Source organism: Panthera leo, chromosome A2 (genome assembly GCF_018350215.1).
Source record: "Panthera leo isolate Ple1 chromosome A2, P.leo_Ple1_pat1.1, whole genome shotgun sequence".
In the NCBI taxonomy this organism is placed as follows: domain Eukaryota; kingdom Metazoa; phylum Chordata; class Mammalia; order Carnivora; family Felidae; genus Panthera; species Panthera leo.
Window position 1 is genome coordinate 81,324,862 of NC_056680.1, and position 27,282 is coordinate 81,352,143.

Here is a 27,282-nt window from a genome sequence, read left to right on the forward strand (position 1 = left end):
TTTGAGCCCCGCGTCAGGCTCTGGGCTGATGGCTCGGAGCCTGGAGCCTGCTTCCGATTCTGTGTCTCCCTCTCTCTCTGACCCTCCCCCGTTCATGCTCTGTCTCTCTCTCTGTCCCAAAAATAAATTAAAAAAAAAAAAAAAAAATTAGTGCCTATTCCTTACTAGTTTTGGTTATTGTTTCACTAAAAAATATACAGTACCATTGAAATAGTTACACATTTTAAAGGTAAGTTTTGATTAATCCCAGTCATTCTGAATTATCAAGTTAGAGCAGAATTACTCTTGTGGAATCTATGTCCCCATACTTACCTCTTCTGATTTTAAAGAAGATGATTGTTTGATTGAATTCAGAATTTAAGAGGGTAAAGGACATCTGGTCACTGCAGGTCAGCTCTGCCACTAAGTCCAACCAGTTGGTTACTGATTATCTACCCTGCTTTAGAGACACTCATGGCAGATTCGGTTACATATAAGTGAGTTGTTCAGTCCATGTGGCTTGGTCTAGGTGTTCTAAGATTTTAATTTGCAGGGTATATTATATCACACAGTGATTTTAAAAATAAGAAAGGAGCCACAGGAAAGCAGTGAAAAAGAGAAAAGGATTTAAAGGACCAGAGAAATTAGTATGAATAAGATAATGTCTGAGAGAGAATAATCAAAATGAACGGCTCTTACAGAATCATGTAATCATTTTTTTTTTCAGAATCATGTAATCATTTTATTGTACCTCCTTCATGTCTGTCTTTAAACCATTCCTGTATTCTCGATTTCTCATTCCTTGAAACAAGATTTTTATTTGAGTGTTTATTTGTTTTGAGAGACAGACAGAGAGCGTGCGCATGTGTGCGTGCGAGCAGGGGGAGGGGCAGAGAGAGAGAGGGAGAGAGAACATCTCAAGCAGGCTCCGCCCCATCAGCACAGAGTCTGATGTGGGGCTGTATCCCACAAAATGTGAGATCGTGATCTGAGCCAAAATCAAGAGTGAGACACTTAACTGACTGAGCCACCCAGGCACCCCTTGAAACAAGATTTTTTTTTAATGTGTAAATAAGAGGACTTTTAGAATGATGTTGTGAGTCAGAAAGTGCTCTCTCCTGAATTTCCTCATAATATCTCTGCCTGTTTCTGGTGTCCATTTCGTCTCTTAATTGTAATTATTTGAAATAATTTTAATTTCTCAGGATTCTAATTTTCAATTAATGCTAAAAGCGAAAATCCTTAGTTAAAACTATGTTATTGACCCATTTCAGTGTCCTGTTGGATATTGGGAACTAAGGGGAAACTTAGTTTCTTAGTATTTAGTTTCTTAATACTGAGATGGACCATAAGAGTGGTTTCTTCATGCTGCCCCGCTGAAGGTGTACTTCAGAGAACTTTCCAGCATCTGAGAATGATGGGCATAGAAGCTAAAAGGAATTCTACTACTTGATGTTTACCCTGTGGCTTCAATTGCTTTCAAGACTTTATTTTTCAGTTTAAACCGTAACCCACATGGTAATTGTGATCTACATGTTTATGAATTTTTAATTCTGTAAAACATTGACATTTTGTTCTTTAAAAATAACTCCATAAAGAATTTATTATTGGTAGTTTTTTCTTGAAGGTACTAGAGCTGTAGCAATTGTGTTTATTTAAAATAAAGATTCCCAGTGCCGCGCTAGTCTCAGTCTGGTGAAGCTTTTCCGTCGCTTGCAGAGATTCGCCGGGTCATGGTGCCAGCCTGACTGAGAAAGGGACGCTCCTGGGAGACGAATGAGGAACCACCTCCTCCTGCTGTTCAAGTACAGGGGCCTGGTCCACAAAAGAAAGAAAAGCAAAAGACAAGAATGGCTAAATTCGTCATCTGCCCAGCCCCTGCCACCCACTGCAGTGACATCCTGCGGCTGATCAAGGAACTGGCCAAATAAGAATATATGGAAGAGCAAGTAGCATTAACTGAAAAAGATCTATTAGAGGATGGTTTCGGAGAGCACCCTTTCTACCACTGCCTGGTTGCAGAAGTGCCCAAGGAGCACCGGCTTCTGGAAGGACGCAGCGTTGTTGGTGTTGCCATGTACTAGTTTACGTATGACCTGCGGATTGGCACACTGTTGTATCTTGAGGACTTATTCATAATGAGTGATTACAGAGGCTTTGGCATAGGATCACAGATTCTGAAGAACCTAAGCCAGGTTGCGATGAAATGTCGCTGCAGCAGCGTGCACTTCTTGGTAGCAGAATGGAACGAACCATCTATCAATTTCTACAAAAGAAGAGGTGCTTCTCATCTGTACAGCAAAGAGGGATGGAGACCCTTCAAGATAGACAAAGAGTATTTGCTAAAAATGGCAGGAGAGGAGTGAGGAATGCTGGTGCAGAAAATGACAGCTTCCATTCTATTTTAGATTAAATTCTCAACTGATCTTGCTTTCTATCCTGTTTGTGGTCAAATAATAGAATGAACACCCATTCCAAAACTTTATTACCAGTGGCGTAGTTTGCATATTTGAAATGCGGTCTGTTTAAGATGGTAGTCTTGTATGCCGTTTGGAGTCTCCTTGAACATCTTTTGATAAACAACAAGATGGTGTGATCTTGATGTATATGAAAAAGACTTCATTCTTGTGAGTCATTTAAGTGTGTACAATGTACACACTGGTACTTAAGAGTTTCTGTTTTAATTCGTTTTTAATAAACTCCCCTTTGATTTAAAAATAAAATAAAAACATAAAAAGGTTCCCTAGAGTAGTGGTTCTCAAACTTTAGTAGTGTGTCTGAGTCATCTAGAGGAATTTTTAAAACACAGAGTGTTGGGTGCTATTAGTCATATTACTGATTCAGCAACCGTGGGATGAGGCCAGAGACTTTGCATTTCCAACAAGTTCCCAGGTGGTGCTAAAACTGCTGGTCCTGAAACCATACTTTGAGAGGCACTGAGTACAGTATTGATTGCAGAAGTCTGAGACAAAGCTGAATCTCATCTGTGCTGAATGAATGCTGAGTTGCTTGTAATGCAAGCAGAGTCATTCTACCTATTGGATGAGTACCAACGATGAGCATTTAATGCAGTGTCATATTTTATTTATTTTCATAGATTGGAGCATATGATCAACAAATATGGGAAAAATCTGTTGAGCAAAGAGAAATCAAGGTAACAAGTTTATTTCATTTTGTATATTCTAAAACATAGTTCTATAAGTTGATTATTAACCACATTTTAATTTATATCTTTCCATATACTTTTAATTAAAGTACTTTTAAATAACGAGATAAACTCCAAAGTTTTAAATAAAGAGGTAAACTCTTATGCTGGCATAATCATGTGTCTTTACCTCTGATGATTTATTTATTTATTGTTTTTGCTTTTTAGCATCTTTCTGTTCTTTTAAAATTTAATTTCTTATGATTATTTTTTTATCAGCTGTCTGTCTTCCCCTTTCACTTGTCACCTTATACTTCTAGTTTGCTTTTCCTCCCTTTTGATGCTGTCATTGCTCTGTACAGTTTATTAAACTGGTAAGTGTTTCAGGACTTTTCCCGCCTGAGTGATCCTGTCAAATGCCGCTCTGCTTCATTGAGATCTGCTTTTGGTGCTACTAACAAGAATGACTTGGACGCAAATAGTTTCGCTGAAAAGTTAGTCATTTTTTAAAAGAACTTAGGAAAATAAGGCATTAATTAAAGTGTTTTTGTGTTAGGTGGTTTTCATGTAATCACTTATGCTGATAAGACATTGTCATAGGCTCCTTGCTAGCATGAAAACTATTTTTTAACCAAATTTATTCTGTTTCTCAGCAGTTGCTCTTTTTTGATAATATTTATATTTTTCATTTGCATAGATAATACTAATCTGTGTGTTCCTGCACGAGCTAAATTTAATCTGAGCCCAGAGAATGTTACTTTAGCTGCTTGACATTTTCTATCTTGTATAGAAAGATGTATATTAGACTGGAAACCAGTTTTAATAGTTACTTAAAAAAAATCTCAGTGTTTAGACAATTTAGTCATCTATGATAAAGGGCAAGGTTCTTTGCCATTGGTCATTTTTAATCTTTAAACTTTTCATGAAGAATTAAAGTTGGTGTAAACACCCAGTATGTTAAATATAGGATTAAATCATGGGGACAAAAAGATGGAATGGATTTTATTTTTGTAGTAAGATACATAATTACAAATGTGATCAGTTCAGTTAGGCAAGGGAGGTGTAGGTCTGTGATGGGGAGTGCAGGGGGAGGCATCCCCGGGGAGGTTAAGAAAGACTGCATAGAGGAAGTGACTCATGAGCCGAGTTTGACAGACGTTAGGGAGAATGAGGAAAACATTCCAGACAGAATGGAGAGCATATGAAAATAAATATGCAAGAAGGAAGGAACATGACTGACTGACTGAGGAATCCTCAAGAGCTTGGTTGATAATAGGGTGGATGGAGGAAGGAAATTGGAACGGTTAGGCACGAAACTAGAAAGGAAAATGGGAGTCAGATCACGGAGGGGCTTGACTGCCTTACCTGCCAAGTTTGAATATAATCTGGAATACAGTGAGGGAGACATGGATGGATTTTATTTTATTTTATTTTATTTTATTATTTTTTTAAAAAGAGAACTTTTTATAACTTTGATGTGCAGCAAATTCAGCAGCATACATTTAGCCCAGTTTGGTGGCCAATTCTTTAGCCTTTGCCTTTTCTAACTTGACAGTGTGAGCCACTGCCTTTGGACCCAGGACCCAGGATAGTGGATCTCATCATCATATCTGTCATTGTAACTGGTCCTAATAGCTTCCACCTGCTTAGCCAGAGCTTCTTTGTCTTCCCAGTTAACCTGTGTGAAGGCAACAGTGGTGCAGATCTTCCTATGGACCAGACACCCTAGCCTGGCCTTTCCCTTGATGATGCAGTAGGGAACCCCCCTCTTGATGACACAGGGCAGGCAGGAAGACAACCAGCTCAGTGGGATCCACATGATTTGCAGTCACCACTGGCTGAGCTTTCTTATTTTCCACCAAGGTGGTGACAGTATTAACCCCAGCTCAAAGGACAAGCGACCTCTTAGAGGGGACATCACCTTTGCTGGCAGCTTTCTTCTCAGCCTAGGGCATCAGTCTCTGCTTCTTCTCTTGCTTTGTCTCTGTTGTGTGTCGGGGGTGGGGGTGGGCAGTATAAGTAGTTGAGCAGCTATTTGATGGTCGAGGGCCCGGGAGAGCTGGTTAATTGTGGGAGGCACTTTTAGACATTTATAGAGAATGGCCCTTTGCCATTACAGCTGGATGTAGTGGGGCCATTTAACAAAGCAGATGAGGTCTCTTTTGGTCTGGATATCCTGTCCAGTGCCAAAATTCTTGGGCCTTTTCTCACATAGGGGATTGACCACCTTCTTGACCTCCTCCTGCTTCTGCATGACAGCAGGAGGGGGCGGGGGCAACTAGCCTCCCCTTAGCCTTTTTTCCTTTCAGCATCTTGGATGGCTGGAGCTGTGCTACTTTGATTTTTAAAAATTTTATTTGAGTATAGTTGACATGCACTGTTACATTAACTTAAGGTGCATCATATTTTAGTGACTTGGCAAATTCATACGTTGTGCTATGTTCACCACAAGTATAGCTACCATCTGTCCCATTGCATCACTGTTACAGTAGCACTGACTGTATTCCTTATGCTCTGCTTTTTATTCCCATGACTTACTCATTCCATACTGGAGGCCTGTATCTCCCTTTCCTCTTTACCTGTTTTGTCCAACTCTCCCTACTCCTTACCCCTGCCCCCCCCACCCCAGCAATCATTAGTTTGTTCTCTGCGTTTATAGGTCTGGTTCTGCTTTTTTATTCTTTTTTTTTTTTTTTTTTTTAAGATTCCATTTATAAGTAGAATCATATGGTATTTCCTTTTTTTAATTTAAAGTCAAGTTAGTTAACACATAGTGTAATAGTGGTTTCAAGAGTAGAATTTAATGATTCATCATTTACATATAACACCCACCCAGTGCTCATCCCAACAAGTGCCCTCCTTAATGCCTATCACCCATTTAACCCATCCCCCCCCCCCACCTACCTCCCCACCAGCAACCCTGTTTGTTCTCTCTTATGGTTTGCCTCCCTATCTGTTTTTAGACATTGAAGGATTTTAAGCCGAAAAAGTTGCCTGATTAAATTTATGTTTTAGAAACTTGGCTTAGGCAGCACTGTGATGGGAAATACTACAAGAGGAGCAGATTTAAAATTGTGCTTTAGAAATATCCAGGTGGTACTTGAGAGAGAGATTTGGGAGTCCTTGGTATGAATGTGTGTATATCTAGGAATGTATATATGTATGCTATGTGTATTATATAACATATCATATAATACAGCTGTAGGAGTGGGGGGATTTCCATTGGATGATGAGAGGAAAAGGCTGAGAATAGAACACAGGGAAACATCAACATGTAATAGGTAAAGAGGGAGATATAAGTGGAGAGTAAGAGATCCATGACACAATAGTCTGGCAAGACTATCAGGAAAAGTAGGAATAGTCAAGCAAGTAATGAGCAGCATACAGGTTTAGTAAGATGCCTTGAAACCTCTTAAGCTGCTCAGTACAAATAACTGCATTCCTCATTTTTAGAACTATTTTAATGCCTAAGCAGAGGTTAGGGTAAAGGAGGGTTACTTATTTATTCCTTTGTGCACTGACAGGATGAACTTGGAGAAGACTAAGAACTATAACTTTTTTTCTGGAATATGTCTCCCTTTAAAGATAGTACTTTATAATTGAAGAATTAAAAATGGTATTAAAACTTACTCTTGTTATTTTGAATTAAATAAAGGGGCCAATTTGTTGACAAGTCTAAAATATTCCATTCTTGCTAAACATTTTAGTGGAGGCAAATTGTTTGTAGTGTAAAATAATTTTGCATTTACTCTAAGGAAGGTAGAGAAATAGCTGCTGTGTATTAATATAATATTTGATTTAAAGCACCTGGTGCTTCGAAAACACTGTACGGAATGTGTTGAGTTTGTCCTCTGTAATCGATTGTCTCTCTGTCATGGCAGTGAGCAGCAACTAAAGAAACCAAAGAAAGCCATAAAAGTAAATTCTTTGGAAATGTTTATTTTTTTAATTGAGACCTTTAGTTGATATTGCCAAAGTTTTTTGTAAGTTGCAGATTATTTTTTTCTTAAACATTTTAGAAATTATAACTGAAAACTTACATTTTCTGATCACCTTAACCCAAATTTAAAAGTTAATGTGGAATTTCTCCCAGCTTTAGTGCTTACTAGAGTTTCAAAACTTCAATAAAAAGAACCATGCTATTTAAAGTCATTATAGAGGAAAAACAGGATGGGGAAAACTAAATAGGATTTCTGGAAAGTGAAACTGATGGTTACGTCCTTTGGTGGAGTCTAAGTATTATAATAGTTCCATGCATGGGAAGTCTGCATCATTGAACAGAAGTACTTTCTAAATTTAAGCAGCTGTTTTAAGCTTTTTGGCTCAACATTATCTGTGTGTACTTACAGATTTAAAAAAATTCAAAACTTCATATAATTTGTGTCATTGCACCTTAGGAAGGTACTATGAGAGTTTAAGTATTTATTCAATAAAGAATATATTATTTGGATTCTTAGAGATTAATTATATTTCTAATACTTAGTTGTTTCTACTTTCTAGTTTGATCAGTAAACTAGAAAATCTTATTAATTAATTTTAATAAAAATTATTAACATCTTTTATTTTAAACTAACTTGGTTTTTATTTTTTGTTCATTTAAACTTTTGGTGGTCCATAATTATAGTTAGTACCTGAAAGCTATGCTATTTTGTTTGAATATAGTCTACTCTAAACCAATTAAAAATTTTTCCAACTTAAAATATCTACTTAATTAAAATCAGATTTTTTGAATGCTCACCTGTGGGTGCTAATATCTTTTATTTTTGTGATTGAAATAATTAATGTTAGAAGATTTATCAGTGAAATTTTTCTTTGTTTTTCTTTTTTTAACACTAAATAGTCTGATAGGTTACCTTGAAGGGGAGTTTTATCAAAACTGGCAATTATGCTATGATTCTACAATGTAGCTCAAAATAAATATTTTAATAAAATATAAAATAAGAAATGAACCACATAAAAAAGGTCAAGAAGAATGAATCTTGTGTTGTTGAAAAACAACATAATTGCAGAAATCAAGATAATTTACTGTTCCACTCAAAGGACTTTAAGTTCTTAAAACAATCTTTAGAAATTATAGGTACATAGCAGTAAATTAAGCTTCAGGTTTGCCATAAAACATTGGCAATAAGATTATTTTCAAATTATCAGGAAAATAATGTGTAAAAGAAGTAAATCAAAGTATGTTACTGTTTTCAAATTTGTTGGCACTAATAAAGATTAAATCTCAAACTTTTTTCTACATCTAGTGCTCTATTAAAGAAATTTTGTTTTTCCGTATGTGTATTGTTAGAATTGTTTTCCCAATTTGCAAAATGTTGGGAGTGATTTATAGTTCTGCTAGCCACTCGATCATGACGTTAGAATGGGAATACAGATGGAGTCAGTTCTCGTTATTTGCAGGAGTTGTGTAAAGTCACCACAAACACTGAACTAGCAGATACTGACCGTTGCTCCATCTCTAGTCACAACTCTTTTGTCAACCAATCAGTACTTATACTTGGTTTTTGTATGTTTCTGTTGAAAGGCATCTTATTTAATATATATTGTTGATTCACTAACACTGAACTCATGGCCAACGACAGTATGACTCATGTCCGAACAAAGCTTATGGAGCACATGTTTTCTCAGTGAGGCACCTCTCAGCCTTCTTATACTCACTTCAGCACTGTGCTTGAGGGCAATTTTAAACAACAAAAATACCAACAAGAAGCATAAAAAAAGCAAAAACCAGCACTTTGTGAAAACAGACTGTGAAAGGATGCATATTTACAGCATGAGAACTGAAATAAGAAGGCAGATTGTTGCCTTGTTTGACTTCAGATGGGAATGTGCACATTGGGTGACTCAAATTTTTTGCCAGTCTTACTTTGTGCATGTCTGCAAATGACTGCAAAAGCACAGCAAGTATTGATTTGGGGTTACAAATAAATTCTGTGAGCAGGTAAATCTGCAAATACAGAATCTATGAATATGAAGATTGACTATATATATAAAATTACCATGGCTGTGTCTTCAGTCCTGACTCTTTTGTTTTTGTACCTGCCAGTGGTTTTCAGCTTCACATGGACAACTATTCGAAGGGGTTCTAAGGTTAATTGCTTCTTGATTTCAGGGTACATTTTTGATTTAAACATCTCCGTTAATTCTGAGCTCAAATAGTCTCCTTTTCTATGTTTCAGATGCAAACAGTACTTAACTAAACGATTACCTTACGGGTCATTGTTACTTGGATTAGGACCAAACAGAATTTATTACAAAGTTACCTGATTAACTGAATGAATAGTAAACAAATTACCTACACACTGTGTCATATTTCAGCACTTGACTCCTAAAGAATTTAGTCTAAGCTCTTCCAATTCTTAACATCCCTTTTTAAGTTATAAAGTGTGATTTTTTTTTTTTTCAGTGATTTTGATCTCTGCCTCTGCTCCTGCTCCATACACTGATGGCAGAAACTTAATCTTAGTGTTCAGTAATTCTGGGTTTAAACTAATTCAATTCATGATTCCTGCTTTCCCTCCTCTTCCTCCTGGGCATGGCATCTAAGTTCTAAGGTGATTAGGTGGCATTGTGGTCTCATTGGTGGTTGGCATGTGAACGTAGTGGCGACCCTGAGATCTGCATCATCCTCTCCGGGTCTCAGCTAGTATCACCCCCACATGCTGGCATCTGCTGAGAAGTCTGCATCCCTGTCTGTCCCCAGCTTTGTGATCTTCTGCTTCCTGCAGCCACACCCCCAACATCACACCTTGAGGGCTTTTCAGGGCCACTGCTCTCCCAGCCAGCCCCACCCAGTATACTCTCCTGTGCAGATCTGGGGCCAACACAGTCTCCTGGACCGTCTCAGGCTTTACATCCAAATTGAGTTCTGGTTATGATAGTCTTTGTTTTAGAATTTTACTTTTAGTAATAAACAGACCTCACATGTTACACACATCCCTAAATGTATCCTTTTGGAAAGTAATAAAATTTATTACAATACTACAGTTATGTTCCAATTGTAACAAATATGTGATGTGTTATATTTTTGTCCAGTGTATTACTTACAGGGTTTTTTTAATTGAAATCTTTAGAATTTGATTATTTTCTGTTGTTCTGGATTTAAAAATATGTAAATTGAATTCTACTTTTTTATTGAGGTATAATTGACATATAAGATTATATTCTAAGTGTACAACATAATGATTCAATATTTTTATATATTGAGAAATATATGTATTGAGAAATGATACCACAATAAGTAGTTAACATCCATCCCCATACATATTTCCAAAGATTTTTTTTTCTTATGATGAGAACTTTAAGATCTACTCCCTTACCAATCCTACTTTTAATATATTATAGGGTTTAAGGAATAAACCAAAGAAAACAGCGCATGTGAAACCAGACCTCATAGATGTTGATCTTGTAAGAGGTGAGTCTTGAATAAATAACAGCTTAATGCAATTAGAAATTGACCCTGAAGAAACATTATTCAAAGTGGGTTAAATATATATGTAGAGATAAAAGAAATGTGAGCCAAAATGAAGGTGGGAATAGTACAAGAAAGACATAGTGGAAGTATTTAAATACCATTGACTAGTCTTTCTCCCCACTAAAGATCAGTCCAAGAAATAAAAGAAAAGCAGCTTGTGTTTGCCTAGCCAACTATATGGCTTGTTTATAAAAATTTAAGTGGTAATTTTTAATTTCTAATTGGAACTGACCTTTGAACATTGTCTTGTATTTATAAAATATCTGGGAGAAATTCTGCTGTTGTTTCAGTTAAAATGGTTTCTTTCAGAGTACCTAAGTTAATAAGATAGCACTAAGAATGTTTTTAAAAGTGCCTACCACCCAAAATTGGGCATTTCTCACTCATAGTATAGTGCAAACTAAAATTATACATGGTTTTCTCTGTCCTTCAAATGTTGAAATATTTTCTCTAAGGAAATTAAAGAATGATGCATGTATTTTGTCATTTTATTTGACTTTTTTCAGGGTCTGCATTTGCTAAGGCAAAACCTGAAAGTCCTTGGACTTCTCTGACTAGAAAGGGAATTGTTCGAGTTGTGTTTTTTCCCTTTTTCTTCCGGTGGTGGTTACAAGTAACATCAAAAGTCATCTTTTTCTGGCTTCTTGTCCTTTATCTTCTTCAAGGTATAGTTAAGTGATAGAAATTCATTTTGCTTTTAACTTTCAGAATGTTATGTTTTTAGGCTTACTAAGGCTTTTGAGAAAACATATACTAATTATATGGAGTATGAAGATACACATTTGTTGTGATATTTCATTTAATAAGACACAGCTGGTTTGGTGTTAAAAATGTTTGAGAAAACAGTTATGTTCCATTATAATTTTTATGAAAACTTGAATTTGCAAATGGCTAAAGAAAAACACAAATTGAGAGTAATTTAACAATTAGAAAGTCTCTTCAAAATGCACATACATATCACATGTACCTACCACACCAGTCTTTTTTTTTTTCTTAAGTTTATTTATTTTGAGAGAGGTAGAGTGTGTGTGCACGTGGGCACACAGTGGGGGAGGGGCAAAGAGAGAGGAAGACAGAGAATCCCAAGCAGACTCCATGCTGTCAGCCCAGATCACCACATGGGGCTCAGTCTCACAAACAGGGAGATCATGACCTGAGTCAAAATCCAGAATCAGACTCTTAACCAACTCAGCCATCCAGGCACTCCCACACCAGTCTTTTTGTATACAAGCTATGTGAGTTCATTTTTCCTGTATCAGCTATAGTTTCTCTTTTCTTCTAACCACCATATTTGGAGACTGTCCTCATTCTGTATTGAGAGTCTGTGTGCCAGGCAGTATTCTGAGTGCTTTTCAGAGTCTCACTTAATTCTAACAACCACACAGTGAAGTGTTGGTACCAGTAGTTTGCCTAGCTTATAGAGATGGGACCCGAAGGACCTGAGGGCCCCAAGTCACACAGTCCCCAGGGGCAGTAGAATCCAGGTTCGAGTCTAAGCCATCTGACTACCAAGCCACATGCTTAACACAACTCCATTACGCTGCCTCCCAGCACAGCAGCACTCTGGTGCCCAGTCAGAGCAGCAGCGCACAAGGCATAATACGTGATGCTCTATAGAGTGTTTGGAGGCTTGAAGAAGACACCACTCGCATCCCAGCACTGTAACAAAAGCAGTGGTTTTAATTCAGTGGGCACCCTTTCAGTCTTTTTAATGTCTTGCTTTTTTAAAAAGACATGATAGTAATCCTGAATGATTATTTAAATACGTTTCATCAACAAACTCTAAGTAAAAGATTAAGTATCTTATTTTTTTTTTTCAGATAAGTATCTTCTAAGTAAATGAAAATACAATAAAGCCTTCAGACTTTTATTTAGGTAAAGTTGTTTCTTTTGAGCCAAGGTACATCATATATACCTAAGAGAGAGTAAATTATGAAGATTCTGTGATTTTTATCAATAGAGAGATTTGTGTGTTTTTCTGATTAAAGAAATGATAAATTTTAATTGAAGAAAATTTGGAAAATATAGGAAAAAAATATTAAAAACCTGCCTGTAATCTGGCCCTTCAGTTTACTTTGTAACATTTTTTATGTAGTTTTGATTATTCTGTATAAACAATTGTATTTTTTTGCCTTATGTAATCACAAGTATCATAGTCTTTATAATTATATTTTTAAATTATTATATACTGTCCTACATCAGTATTGAGCATTTAAGCTTTTTGCTGTCTTTTGCTATTAGAATTACTGCTGAAGTGAATGTATTTGTGAAGTTTTTCTTATATTTTGAATTATTTTCCTATGATAAATTCCTAGAATGCCTGCAATGGGGTGTAATAACATGTCCAAGGATTTTCATATGCAATTTTTAATCACTTTCAAGAATTTGACCTTTATTGTTATTGTTAAGTAATGCTATTATATGATAGTTCTTCTAACTGTATTTTTATCAGCTATTTTCTAGGTGTAGTGATCCCAATTTTTATTGAGTTACCATCTTGTGTTTGCTGTCCTCCCCAAAAGATTTAAGAGAACTTAATCTAAATGTAGCTATCTTCTAATGCTTTCTAGTTTACCTACAGGAGAAAGCTTTATTCTAAAGTAGTCAGAAACTGTAATTGCTAATGAGAGTAATGAGTAATCAGTACCATTGATTGTAATCTCTGTGCATTGTGCTTTCTACTATTTGAGGGCAAGGAAGTTTCCACTGTAACTAGATGTTCACATGTTGTGTCTGAAATTCACTTACTGGCTTGCCAAAGTTAAATAAGAAACACGGGTTAGAACAGACATGAGGTAGATCTTTTTCAGTTCAGAACCAAAGTTTAACATTATAAGTGTTCATAAGTGATAAACACTGAATATTCTCCTAGTAAAGCTTAAAGAAGTGACTTAACCCACTTCAAGTCACACAGCCAGTGACAAAGTGTTGATATGACCCTTAATGACCCTCAAAAATCTGTTGGCACCTTAGAAACCCCTGTGCCTCCATTTTTTTTGAATTAAAAGTTGTGTCCTCATTCTCTATCCCATCCCTAGCTCCTGAAAGGTAGAAAGAATCACATGCAGTCAGACTTGGTTTTGTACAACTACGTATAGTTTTTCACTTCAGTTACATAAGTATCTCAACTGTGTATCCTCAACTACATTTATGCTTTTTGCTTATATCATTTCTCACCCAGATTTTTGCCAAGAGCCCTTATATCTTCTACCTTCTATTCATTTATTTATTTATTTACAGAGAGAGCTAGAGAAAGCACCAGCAGGGGAGAGGGGCAGAGAGAGAGAGAATTTTTTTTTTAATTTTTATTTATTTTTGAGAGAGAAAGAGACAGAGTGTGAGTGGGGGAGGGGCAGAGAGAGAGGGAGACACAGAATCTGAAGCAGGCCCCAGGCTCTGAGCGGTCAACACACAGCCCGACACGGGGACCGAACCCACGAACTGTGAGATCATGATCTGAGCTGATGTTGGACATTCAACCGACTGAGCCACCCTTGCGCCCCAGAGAGAGAGAGAGAGAGAGAAAGAGAGAGAGAGAATCTTAAGCAGACTCCATGCTCATTAGAGAGCCTGACATGGGGCTCTATCCCACAACGCTGGGGTCATGACCTGAGTGGAAATCAAGAGTTGGACCCTCAACTGACTGAACCACCCAGGCAGCCCTGTCCATTTACCTTTTAAATTGCAAATCCAAACCAGCCACTTAAGGTCTAAATCTCTTTTTAGTTACCATTGCCTTCAAAGTGAAAGCCAAGTTTTTAGTCAATCCTTTGTTGAATCTTTCCCCAGGTTTAACCAGACTAAATTAGCTCTTCGCTGTTTCTTCAGCATTTTGCGGGTGTTTTTGTTTGTTTGTTTGTTTTTTTAATGTTCTCTGCCTTTGGACACACAACTGTCTTTGCTTGGGTAACCCTTTTTCCTTATAGTTACCTGGTCAGCAGCGTCTTCTTGTTCTCTCAGTTAGATTAGGCATCAGATGCCCCATTCTTTGAGAATCCTTTCATAACCCCCCAATTTAGTTATAGGTCTTTCCTGTATATATTACAGCACTCTTTGTAGGTACTGCTCGAGCTGCCATAACAAAATAGCACAGACTGTGTGGCTTAAGTGACAGAGATTTATTTTCTCACAGTTCTAGAGGCTAGAAGTCTTAAGATCAATGTGCCATCAGGATGGTGTCTGGTGAGGTTTCTCTTATGGACTTGTAAATGGCTACCTTCTCACTTGTTCTCACATGGTCTTTCTTTTGTGTGTGAGCAGAGAAAATTCTCTGGTGTCTCTTCTTAGAAGTATACCAGCTCTATTGGATTAATGCTCCACGCTTACAACTTCATTCAACCTTTGCTCTATGCATTTGGCCGTTTAGGGCTTCAACATATGAACAGGGCAGAGGGTACAATTCAGTCCATTACTGGTATCTTGTTTCTTTCTTTTTTTTTTTTTTTTAATTTTTTTAATGTTTATTTATTGGGGGGGGGGGGAGGGAGAGAGAGAGACTACAAGCAGGGGAAGGGCAGAGAGGGAGACACAGAATCCGAAGCAGGCTCCAGGCTCTGAGCTGTCACAGAGCCCGATGTGGGGCTCGAACCCACGGATTGCAAGATCATGACCTGAGCCAAAGTTGGCCACTCAACCAACTTAGCCACTGAAGTGCCCCACTTGATTCTTTATATGTCCCCCTTTTCCTCTAAATTGAGGAGGGGCAGGGAAAGGGACTATGTCTTATTTGTCTTTCTACTCCCAGTGGCTCACATATGTCACTAAATCTCAAAGACTGACAGACCTAAAAATTGACCTTTAGATGGTTTTTTATTTCTAATGATTATCCCTAGAGTTCTGCTTGGCCAGTATGTGAATCTTTGGAACTTTTGTGCCTAATAAACATTTTGTCATAGTTGAGCTCTTAGAGGAATCTGTAGAAGTTCTGTCTAACAAAAATCTCCAGTAGTTCTGTCTAGTTCACAGGACTTCATTACATGATCAAAAAGTATAACTTAGCATTATGTAAGAGAAGTGAATGCTTTCTTCTTAACCCCTCACTTGAAGGGGAACAATAGGATGGAGGTGATACCAGAACTGTGGATACAGGAACCACTGTCTCAGGAACTGAGGCCATGGGAGGGACATGGACACTTAGGCACAGCCAGAAGAAAGGAAGAGGGATAAAGTTGGTTCCCAGCCCCACCAGAGAGGATGGTAGTCACAGGGCTGAAAGAATACAGATAAATAACCAGCAAGAGGTTATATAAAATCTGAAGTTCTTTAAGATGTTCTTCTTTGTGCCTGAAACTCTGAACCTCATAAGTAGCGTTTGCATCCCCCTTCTTTTTATTTTTTATTTTATTTTTTTAATTTATTTGTTTAGTAGTCCCTACACCCAACCTGGGGCTCGAACTTATGACCAAGAGATCAAGAGTCACATGCTCTTCCAACTGAGCCAATTGGGCAGCCTGTGTCCCCCTTCTTTTCAAAGATAATTAATTTAGTGTTAGTGAATAGAAGTACTATCACTAATGTTAGATACACACTATGTAAGGAGCTTTTCAGAGTGTTTTACTTGAATTTCTAGTACCTATCTCCGATTTTATTTTACAAAAAAATAAATAAATAAAACAAGGCTCAGAAAGGTAAAGGGACTTAATAAGCGTCACATTAGAGTTCATATTAAAAACATCAAAAACTATACTTTTCAAAATTTCAGCTTTGTTATAAAACAACTAGACACTTTGAGTTAAATTCCAGGGTAGTTCATAAAGATGATTGGTATTTAAAAAAAAAATTTAAGTCTCTTTTTTCTTTTTAAAGAAACTTATTACTTAGGAGATTATAAAGCTGAAGTTTGTTTTTATGGGACCTCTTTAAATACATATTAGGAGGTAAAGTGGTATGTTAAGCTTCCATCTTGGTGTGCTAGACCAGGATTCTTTCGGTTGCAGGTGGCAAAAACCAAATGCAAACTAGCTTTTGCAAAAAGTGTTGTTTTTGTTTTTGTTTTTTTGCTGCTTATTATAAAAATTAAAAACAAAAACAAAAAAACCAGGAAACTAGATAGACTGGTCAGTAACAATAGCCCGATGGCTGTATGTTCCAGTTTGCCTGGGACTGTGCAACCGTCCAAGTCTACTTGTGTTGTCCTGAGGCTTTTATTTCACAGCTCTTCTTTCACTCTCAAAAGAGTCCTGATTTACATGATAAGTTGCATAGTCATTCAAAACAGCATATGCCCATCTCTTTGATTAAATAATTATTGATATTTTAGAATATTTACTTAATATATTTTGTTGAAGTAAATTATATACATCATGATATTTTACCCCAGTATACATCAACATGCATCTCTTCAAAATAGGCACATTACACGACATTACAACAATCACACCTAACAGAATGAGCAAAAATCTCCTAACTTTCAGATTCTCCAGTTGTTCCAAAACAGAATTTGAAACTCCTAGGCCCTGCATTAAAGCATTGCTGGATCTAGAGGCTCAGGTGATGTCTTTTTGTGGTGTTGATTCTGTTCTCATCATGCTGGTCTCATTCTTAAGAAGGCTTTTTTCTGAGTGGTGGCTGAGGTGGTATGGTAATTTTGTATTTCCATAGTAGTACTTGTGATCTAGGAGAAGGGCCTTCTTTCAAGTACTTATATTAATCCCTGAAAAAGATTCTGATTGGCCCCACTTAGGCACATGCCCATCTTTTTATTTAAAAAAAAAACAAACAAAAACAATTTTTTAAGTGTTTATTTTTTAGAGAGAGACAGAGACATAATGTGAGTGGGGGAGGAACAGAGAGAGAGGGAGACACAGAATCTGAAGCAGGCTCCAGCCTCTGAGCTGTCAGCACAGAGCCTGATGCAGGGGTTGAACCCATGAACCGTGGGATCATGACCTGAGCTGAAGTCAGACGCTCAACCAACTGAGCCATGCAGGTGCCCCGCCCATCTTTTTATTAATTCCTGTGCCCAAAATTAAGACTGTGGCAAGACTAGCATACATTTCTATCCCTGAAGTCAGAGAAATAAGACCATTTGATTGACAGATAAAAGGGGCAGACTCCCAAAAGGTAGACACTTTTATGTCTAGAAAGTATAAAGGATGCTGAGCAGGCAAAAGCAAGATTTCTTCTTCGTATGACAGTGCTTAGTATTGGTGAGTGTTTAGAGGTTTTCCTGAAAAATACACCCAAGTAAATTTATGTTACTATTTCTGAGTGGATAAACTTCTATTGAAAAGAAGCTCTTTATAGCCTTATTACACATATCATAGACTTACTTCCTTGTTTGGAAAACAAAGAAATAAGAGCACTAGAAGTTAGTGGTTCTTTTGATTGTGATCTTACTAGGGATGCCCTTAGATTTATATGCAGCTGGTTTTCACTATAGCGTTAAAGTGTGTACTTTAGAGACTGTGTTGGATGTTATCTTGTTCCAGGAGTTTATTACTGAATACTGTGGGTAGCCAGTGGCAAAGAAAAAATAGTCTGAAAGAGCTTGTCTGGAGTAACATCTTAAACTCATTTAAAATTAGAAAAATAATCTGCCAAGAAGCAGTGTTAGAACAATTTTTAAAGTTTTGAAGAAGTGACTATCAGATCTATAATTAAACATATTTTCTTTCCCTTTTTGTAGTTGCTGCAATAGTGTTATTCTGTTCCGCTTCTAGCCCACATAGCATACCTCTGACTGAAGTGATTGGGCCAGTATGGCTGATGCTGCTCCTGGGAACTGTGCATTGCCAGATTGTGTCAACAAGAACACCGAAACCTCCTCTGAGCACAGGGGGTAAAAGAAGGAGGTACTCTGTTATAAGTGATCTTTTTGTGTTATGTCTGTAATTTGAATCTAAGATTGTTCTTGACTTGAATAAAATGTCATCTTGTAAAGTCACTCTTTCAAATAAAGCAAGGAGTTTCAGAGTAAACTGCCAGGAGATTTAGGTTGTGCATTTGCTTCAAGGCCATTGTGAGACCACATACCTACTTTTGTTGTTTTTGCTTTCTTTTCTGAAGCTCATCTGCAAGGCACCTAATATCATTGCAGGGAATATATTAGCTGGAATTGCTGATAATTCTCTCTGTTTACAAAATCTTGTACTTACACTTTGACAATAAGAGCCAAGAAAAAATTTCAGTCAAATTCTATTTATTAAATGCTATTTGAAGCTGTTTCATATTGCCCCTTGATTAAGTAAACGTAGCAAGTCTCACTGGCCACTCAGCACAATGGAGTTCTGTTTAAAGGGTCTTTTGGAGGAATTCCTCTTTTGAATATCGTTGCTAAGAGATTGTGACATTTGCAGTATGGGGATGTTGAGATTTAAGCCCTTTTTGTTTTGAAAAGATAATACCTTCATTAGATAAATAGCATTATTGATCAGTTAGATTATAATTCTTTCCAATCTAAATTTTCTTCTTTCTTCTTCCTTCTTCTGCAGATAAGTGGCATTCAAGTAGGGAAGAAATGCTTTTGTAAAAATCTGTCCAGTGTTATCCTTACAACCTAATGTCCACTGACCTGTCATTAAGAGCAAGAAACAATACCTAACATTTATAGAAATTGTTCTCAAATATGTACCTTAACATTTGGATTAACTTCTATCCAGTTTATTTGAATTTTATTGTGTATTGAAGTTCCTGTGTTTATGTTTTATCAAAATTTTGAATGTACTGCCAAGAAAGTGGTTGTTAAAATTTTAAAGTTAATCGGCTCTTAACCTCTTCTGATGAAGGAAATTAAGAAAAGCAGCCCATTTGGAAGTACATAGGGAAGGAGATGGTTCTAGTACCACAGACAACACACAGGAGGGAGCAGTTCAGAGCCACGGAACCAGCACCTCTTATGGCGTCGGCGCTGTCTTCAGAGACCTCTGGCACGCGGCTTTCTTTTTATCAGGGTTTGTATTTATTCAAGGCTTTATATGGCATAGAGATGCACTATCCCTTTTCTGGGACTCAGTCTCAGTTAATGATTATTAATGACTTTAAATATGACAGTTCTGGGGGGTGCCTGGGTGGCTCAGTTGGTTAAGCATCTGACTCTTGACTTCGGCTCAGGTCAGATCTCACAGTTCGTGAGTCAAGCCCCACTTTAGGTTCAGTTGAGACCCTGGAGCCTGCCTGCTTCAGATTCTATGTCTCCCTTTCTCTGCTCCTCCCGCATTCATGCTCTTTCTCTCTCTCAAAAATAAATAAACATTTTAAAAAAATAAAGAAAGAAAGAAAGAAAGAGAAAGAAAGGAAAGAAAAGGAAAGGAAGGAAAGAAGGAAAGGAAGAAAGGAAGTAAGGAAGGAGAGGAGAGAGAGAGAGGGAAAGAGAGAAAGAAAAAGAAAGAAAGAAAGAAAGGAAGGAAGGAAGGAAGGAAGGAAGGAAGGAAGGAAGGAAGACACAATATTATAATTGGGCACCTGGGTGGCTCAGTTGGTCCCACTTCGGCTCAGGTTATGATCTCGTAGTTCGTGATTTCGAGCCCTGTGTCAGGCTCTGTGCTGAAGAGCTCAGAGCTTGAACCCTGCCTTGGATTTTGTGTCTCCCTCTCTCTCTGCCCCTCCCCTGCTCAGAGTCTGTCTTTCTTTCTCTTTCTCTCAAAAATAAATAAACATTTAAAAATTTTTTTTTAAATATGGCAGTTCTGGTATGGATTTTGTTTTGATAAATTATAATGCTACAGATGATGGAAAAACAGAGACCATAAAGTTTACTTTGGGATATGTGTAAATACATCTATATGAGAATGAGTATATACCATTACAGTATGTTTAGTTGGGATTTCTTGATTTTGGTTTATTTAATGATTTTTCAAATACTGTTTGACTTCTATTGAATTGGTCATTTTATTTTTATCAGCACTATTAGTCAAAGTGACTATTAATGCCATGTGAGTTGTACATTTTTCTCTAATCCCTGCTTCAATTATGTAAAATTATCTGAAGTAAAACATATAGGCATTATTATTTAAAATAATAAAATGTATACCATAGCATGAAATTCTGGTTTTATACATTGGGCTTTTTGTATAGTTTGTATCACAGCAAAGATTTACCAAATAGGGAAATATAATTACAGCAAACTTCAAAAATAAACCTAATTCAATCTTGTATTGTCATTTTTAATGGTTGATTCAAAACATGTAAGGGTTATATTAATAGTTTACATAGACATAATAAGTTTGAAAAAAGTTAAAAAGCTATGATCAAAACACAGAATTGATAAAACTTGCCAAGTTAATAAATCAAGGGATACTGCACGTAACTATTTTTGAGCACTTTTGTTAACTCCTTCACTAGTATCATTGTTTCCTCAACTTGTGTTTGTGCTCTTAATGATAAAGTTTATCATACGTTACACAATTAAGCCATGGTATCCTGGGAGTATTTTCAAGTGCTTGTAATTTTGAGGGAAATTGTACCAAAGCCTAAGTTTGAAGTAACATGAAATTAAGTTGGATCCCCTGACCATTCCAACCACCTGTTCTTTGTCCAGAAAAGATACAGGCTTTGGTTTTATTTTGAATTTGACTTTCATTGTCTTTGTTAGTTTTTTGTTGTTGTTGTTTGTTTTTTAATAAATAGCTGTCCTTTCCAACAGTAGGATGTGAAAGTTTTATCACTGTGAAGTCAGTTTCTTAAGACCTTCTGATGAGCACTTATAAATAGCATAGTATATATGTTTTGCTTTTGGGGAATCATTTAGTTGTTTGGGTTGTCCAAAACTAAAATTGTATTACATAGTATTCAAAATCCCCCTAGATCAATAGGTTAGTGCCTTTGGAATTCTACCATGTTTCTCTAGTCAAATGAGATTCAGACTTCAATTTTCTTCCTTTTGGACTATAGAATGACCTTGACTACCAGTCACTGATATTATAATGGCTAAATCCCTTTGGATTTATATCTTTAAAATGACAACTTTGTAATCTAAATGTTTCTATTTTTAAAAAAAAAATTTTTTTAACGTTTATTTATTTTTGAGACAGAGAAAGACAGAGCATGAACGGGGGAGGGGCAGAGAGAGAGGGAGACACAGAATCCGAAGCAGGCTCCAGGCTGTGAGCCATCGGCCCAGAGCCCGATGCGGGGCTTGAACTCACGGATCGCGAGATCGCGACCTGAGCTGAAGTCGGATGCTTAACCGACTGAGCCACCCAGGCGCCCCTCTAAATGTTTTTAAAGATGTACTATTTTAATCTGTCTCATTTTGGAACGGGTTTGTTAGCATATGAATGAATGTTTTAAATATTAGGTACAAAAAGATCTTAAGAAAAATGTTAATTTTGGAATTTCTAAACTGAGTTCTGAAATCTTGATGATGTCTTGTTCTTTCAAGCTTTGATAAATCAGAAAGGCCTTAAACTGAAATACCAACTGAGACTTAAAATTGTTTCTGGTGATAATAAATTGAAAAGCTAGATACCTCCATTAAGGTATCTGAATTAACATAACTAGGAAAATAAATGTATGACCACACAAATGTTTAAGCTTCATGTAGAGTGTCTGTTGGTTTTGTAGATGTTAGGATGAAAACTACTGTTTATTTTTATATCCTGAATTTGTAAGTTGGGAAGGCCCTATTTATCATTTCTAAGTACATTTCATTTTCAGGATAAAACAATTTTTTAGATAAGGCATAATATTTCTCATTTGAAAAAAAATTAGGAATTATTGTAAAAGGATTCCATGAACCTAAGAAAACAAAGCCAACGAAAGTAGCAATTTAAAAAGATGTAGAAATCAACTATACTTCCTAAGTATTTAGTACTTTAATTTCAAAGAATTATAGTCATAAATTAGCATAATTATAAGTTTTAGTAAGAATATTGAATAGGAAGAATTACATCTAGCTAGTATATCTCTTCAGCATAATACCTTCTTCAGAATTCAGATACTAAGGTTTCTTACCTGTCCTTTAATTTACTATCACAATATCACTGAAAAACAGTCAATATAAATTGACTTGGTGGATGAGAGACAGATGCCAGAGTAAAACTGGTTATACGTTAATTCAGATGGCTGACCTCCATATTGACTATTTTTAACACCTAAAGATTTAATAAATTGATTTTTTTCACATAATGTAGTATACTGCATAATGAATTAAAGTGGTATGCAGTCCCACCATAAATTTTTGGTATAAGGATTAAAATTTTATTTTTAATTTAAGTCATTTAAGCTATGAACTGGGTGAAGCGTGTCTTCCACAGACAAGGATGAAGACCATGTAAATATCAGTATATCACAGATTTTTCAAAAATATCTTAGGCCAAGGGCGCCTGGGTGGCTCAGTCAGTTAAGTGTTCAACTTCGGCTCAGGTCATGATCTCGCAGTTCGTGAATTCAAGCCCTACGTCGGGCTCTGTGCTGTAAGCTCAGAGCCTGGAGCCTGCTTTGGATTCTGTGTCTCCCTTTCTCTCTTCCCCTCCCCTGCTCTTGCTCTGTCTCTCCCTCTCTCTCAAAAAGTGAATAAATGTTAAAAAATTTTTTCTATATCTTAGGTCACAGATTAACTCATTAAGCTCTGCTAGAGCCACTCTGTTTTGGAGTAGTCCTAGAAAAATTACAGGTACCATACATAAACCTGGTACATAATACATAATTTGGTACACACCTCTCAAATTTGCATGTTACAAAGGATACCTAGGGAAACAGGGGCCCAAAAGTCTTTGAAGGGCTATGTTAGCATATCATGAAGGTATATGCATAGTTGTGCACACAGTAGAGGTAATATGTAGGCTTCTGTGTCATTTTCTAATGTCTGAGATTTTATGCATTCTGTCTCTCTAGCTTCCTTTCCCTCTGGATTCTTAACCTTGTAGAAATGACAGCAGGACTAGAAATTTCATACCATGTTCTAGAATAAGAGTTATTTGCTACTGTTAACTTTCCCCATAGGAACATCTCTCGAATATCCTTTAGTACTGGAAGGATAATCTTCAGTTGGGTCTATTTATATACCTCTAAATGTTTTCAAGAGCACCAACAAACATTTCCAACTTTTTTTTTCCCTATAGCAGTACAGAGTACCATGAATGTTATGATTACCTGATGAGGTTTTTCAAATAGAAACACACTGGTTTTCATGTTTGGTACAGTAGATCTGAAATTTCATAAGCTAGTAAATTCTTTAAAAGTTGTGTTACATTTTTGGTTAAAGTTTTCAGTGTTGAAAAACGCAACCATTTTCATGATTTATTTATGGCATAGGCTGTACATTTATTTGCATTTTTTCAGACAAGACCAAAATCATCATTCATCTCACAAAGGAACTAAGCTAATTATACTGCTTACATTTTGAAAGTCATTTCCTCCTCAGAGTATTTTTGACATAGAGTTATCCTTCTTGACTTGTCAAGCATAAGACTTTTAAAACAATTCTACACAGGTCATGCCATTCAAAGATTAATGTAGTAGGCTAGTTACAAAATTAACTATAAAGTTATAAAACATGGTAAGCCTTGACCATGGCAGTGGAATTGCACATTGTTTCTTTGCAAATGCTTTTTGTTCAAAATCCAACGCATGAAATACTGTTTCTATCACAGAAATAACTAAGAGCAGTATGGCCTAGTATGTCTCCTGTTTTCACCGCACTGCTAACCTCATTGCCCACATGCCTGTGACTCATGGTATTTGGGTTGATCTAAGAAAAAAATTGTTAACTCTGGTTTTTACCAAGTTAGTGTATTATATGCATTAAATGTAGCTGTCAAAAGGTAGATTTTTTTTGTGGATAATATGAAAAAAGTACCATTTCTTTCTATACTACAGTACTTTAATTCCTAATACCAGCTTTTTTTGTACTGTGTGTTTTATTTTTGGTAGAGAACGATGATTTAGATACATATGTTTGTTTTAAAATCAAAATGCTATTCACTTACTCTTATTTTTGTACATATTTTAAAGTTGACTTGAATGAAGTACCCATCCCTTTAAAAATTAGTCTAAGTAGAATTTTACAATATTAGTATTTTAAATATATCTCTCAGTCCTACTCCCTTTCTCTAGTATCTTTACTCCCTAAAACAATGGAATGTGGTAATAAAGCATCTGAGTCTTGGTAACCTGTGTTCCTTTTGAGAAACTAATATTATTCTCTGAGGTTCTTACTTTCAGCTCTTAATGGCACTATGAACGACACAGCAGTCAGTGGTGGAACTAAACATCACCTGGAGCAGCCAGTTTTTGACCCTCTTTACCTCCATTAATTGGAATTTAGCTTTCCTACTCTCTCTTTCCTTTCCGCATTTTTGTGATGCTCAAACCAAGAATACCCTAATCAGGGTACAAATCAGCTTGTACTTTTTAAAAGATGTAATTTTATTTTGAAACAATTTCAAACTTCTAGAAGAGTTGAGAGAACAGCACAAAGAACTCCCATATATCTTTCACCCAGAGACCCCATTTAAATTCTGATGGTCTCTGTTAATAGCTTTGTTCCTTCCCGCAGAAGCTCTAATCTGGGTCATGTCTCTCTAGTCTCCTTCAGTCTGGAACAGACATCAGTCTTTCCTCAACTTTCACGTTTTTAACGTTTCTGAAGACTTACAAGGAAGTCATTTTGTACAAAGTCACTTAATTTAGGTTTTGCCTCTGGTTGGGATCTGACTCCAAATGACTTGTGAGTGCCAAATATGTGTATCTTTTCCTAACTCCAAGGTCAGCATTATCAGTTGGTTGGTACTTGAAACTGGCCATGGTGGGATTACTTACACCATGGAAATCAGGAAACACTACAAACAAGGACTGTAGAGCTGGTTGTTTAACATTTAGCAGCATAATACTGAGTTAGTAGTGTGATGTTTCTTCATGATTAAACCCAAGTTATGCATTTTTGGCAGGAATATCAGAGAAGTGATACTTAGTTCTTATTTCATCCTATCAGATGGAAAACAAAGTAAATTTGTTCCTTTACTGCTGATATTGATGTTAATCACTTAATATAATATCTACCAGATTTCTCCATTGTATATTTACTTTTCCATTTATAATCAACAAATCTCCTGTGTGGAGACACATGAAGATTATAAAAATAACTTCTTTCTCATCCCACCTTCACCTTCTAGTTTTAGCATCTATTTGATGATTATTGCCTGAATTATGGTGGTTGCCGAATGGTGATTTTTCTTTCTCTGTCATTTCTTCTGCATTTATTAGTTGACATTCTGCTTTAAGGATAAGCTTTCCCTTATTTATTCCTAGATTTTCATTTTATTCAATTGGTTAATGTCATTATTCATTTTGATGATCAGATTGGCCTAAATTTGGCCAGTGGAGCCCCTTTGAGCAGTTTGTCTTTTTCATATTTCCCTATCATTCCTTGATCACTTTCTTACTTTCTAGAACAACAAAATGTTTTAGGTTCGGCTTGTACTTCCTCTGTCTCAGCCCTGGAGTCATCCATTTCTTCGAGGAGGGTGGTATATAGAAAGCAAGATCTGAGTTCTAAAAGTGCTCATTGCTGTTGTGGTGTTAAAACTCCCAGACCTTCTTAGTGGGCAGAGCTGGAAAGTGGTGTGTGTGTGTGTGTGTGTGTGTGTGTGTGTGTGTGTGTGTATCCCTCTACTTTTATTTCTATATTTAGATGTATTATAAACCATGACTTTGCAATGATAGCTCCAATTCAAATATGGTACCTCAAAGTTTATCTTTTCTTTATATTCACATGTTCCTTCTCTATCACTGAAAAATCTGATTCCCATTGTCCTCAGTATACTTATTTATTCAGTTAGTCTCCATTTGTAGCCCATTCCCAAAACCCCATTGGGCTACACCTGACACCTTGCCCCAGAATTGTCCTTGAATGGGGTGCTATTATTGGCTGCCACCGGTCTGCCCTGCTGCCCCACTGCAGCACTTCTCAAGCAAGAGCCCTTACTACCAGCCACTGCCAAGCTGCCTGTTTGTATTTTGAGCTACTTTGTAAACTCTGAGGGTGGTACTTATATTTGCTATTTTCTTTGTCCTTTCAGCTTGGTTTGCAACTTCTCTGCATTTAGTTTGTGAGAAACATCAGAAAGCTGCTATAGCTTAGTAACTTACTGTTGATGTCTCCTGAGGGTGTTCCATGTACTTTGAGGAGATAGTGGGGAAAGAAACAACCCAGAGAAGATTGGAAGTAGAGATAAAGAAGAGAGGAAGGGAGATAGCAGAAAGGTATGTGGAATGGGTTACTGCTAGTACTTCCATCCTCCCCTCCACCAAGAGTACATTCCCCTCAGAAAAATCCCAGAGGCAGCAGTTACTACTGATTCAAAGCCCTTTTCCCTAGGCCTTTATCTTTTTGCCCTTTAGGGTTCTGGTTCACTCTGCAGGTTTTCAGCTATTTTTTCTACTTTGACTATAGGCCTCCAGGCCTGTGTTTTCAACTGCCTAGTGATCTTTCTAAGGATGTTCCTAGGCCCTTGAGGGCCATCATTTCCATCTTCTAAGATAAATTTCTCCTCTTGCATATCCTGTCTGATTAATAGTTCTACCAATTTTCCAGTCTTCTTTCATCCCATTCATCTCCTTTTCCCCGTTTTTCCACCCCAGTGTAATTTCTAAGAACCTTCATAGATCCCTTTCCAGCACACTGGTCTAGCTTTTCAATTCTCACATTTTTGAAATATCAAGACTTTATTTCCCTAGGTCTTTTTCTATATCCACATGTTGCGCAATGTTTAAGGGAGAGATGTGAAGGGAACAATTAATAACT

The 27,282-nt window shown here is 36.7% G+C and overlaps 1 protein-coding gene and 1 pseudogene across 3 annotated transcripts in view; both read left to right on the top strand.

Annotated features, from left to right (window-relative positions):
- PHTF2 (putative homeodomain transcription factor 2) overlaps window positions 1-27,282 on the top strand; it is a 126,457-nt gene that overhangs the window by 66,611 nt on the left and 32,564 nt on the right. For all 3 annotated transcript variants that reach the window (XM_042916397.1, XM_042916414.1, XM_042916406.1), the window contains exons 3-7: window positions 3,077-3,133; window positions 10,469-10,538; window positions 11,105-11,263; window positions 18,226-18,391; window positions 19,325-19,489. In XM_042916397.1, the coding sequence (XP_042772331.1) occupies window positions 3,077-3,133; window positions 10,469-10,538; window positions 11,105-11,263; window positions 18,226-18,391; window positions 19,325-19,489 (617 nt within the window). The remainder of the gene's footprint in view (window positions 1-3,076; window positions 3,134-10,468; window positions 10,539-11,104; window positions 11,264-18,225; window positions 18,392-19,324; window positions 19,490-27,282) is intronic.
- LOC122206840 lies at window positions 1,670-2,500 on the top strand (annotated as a pseudogene).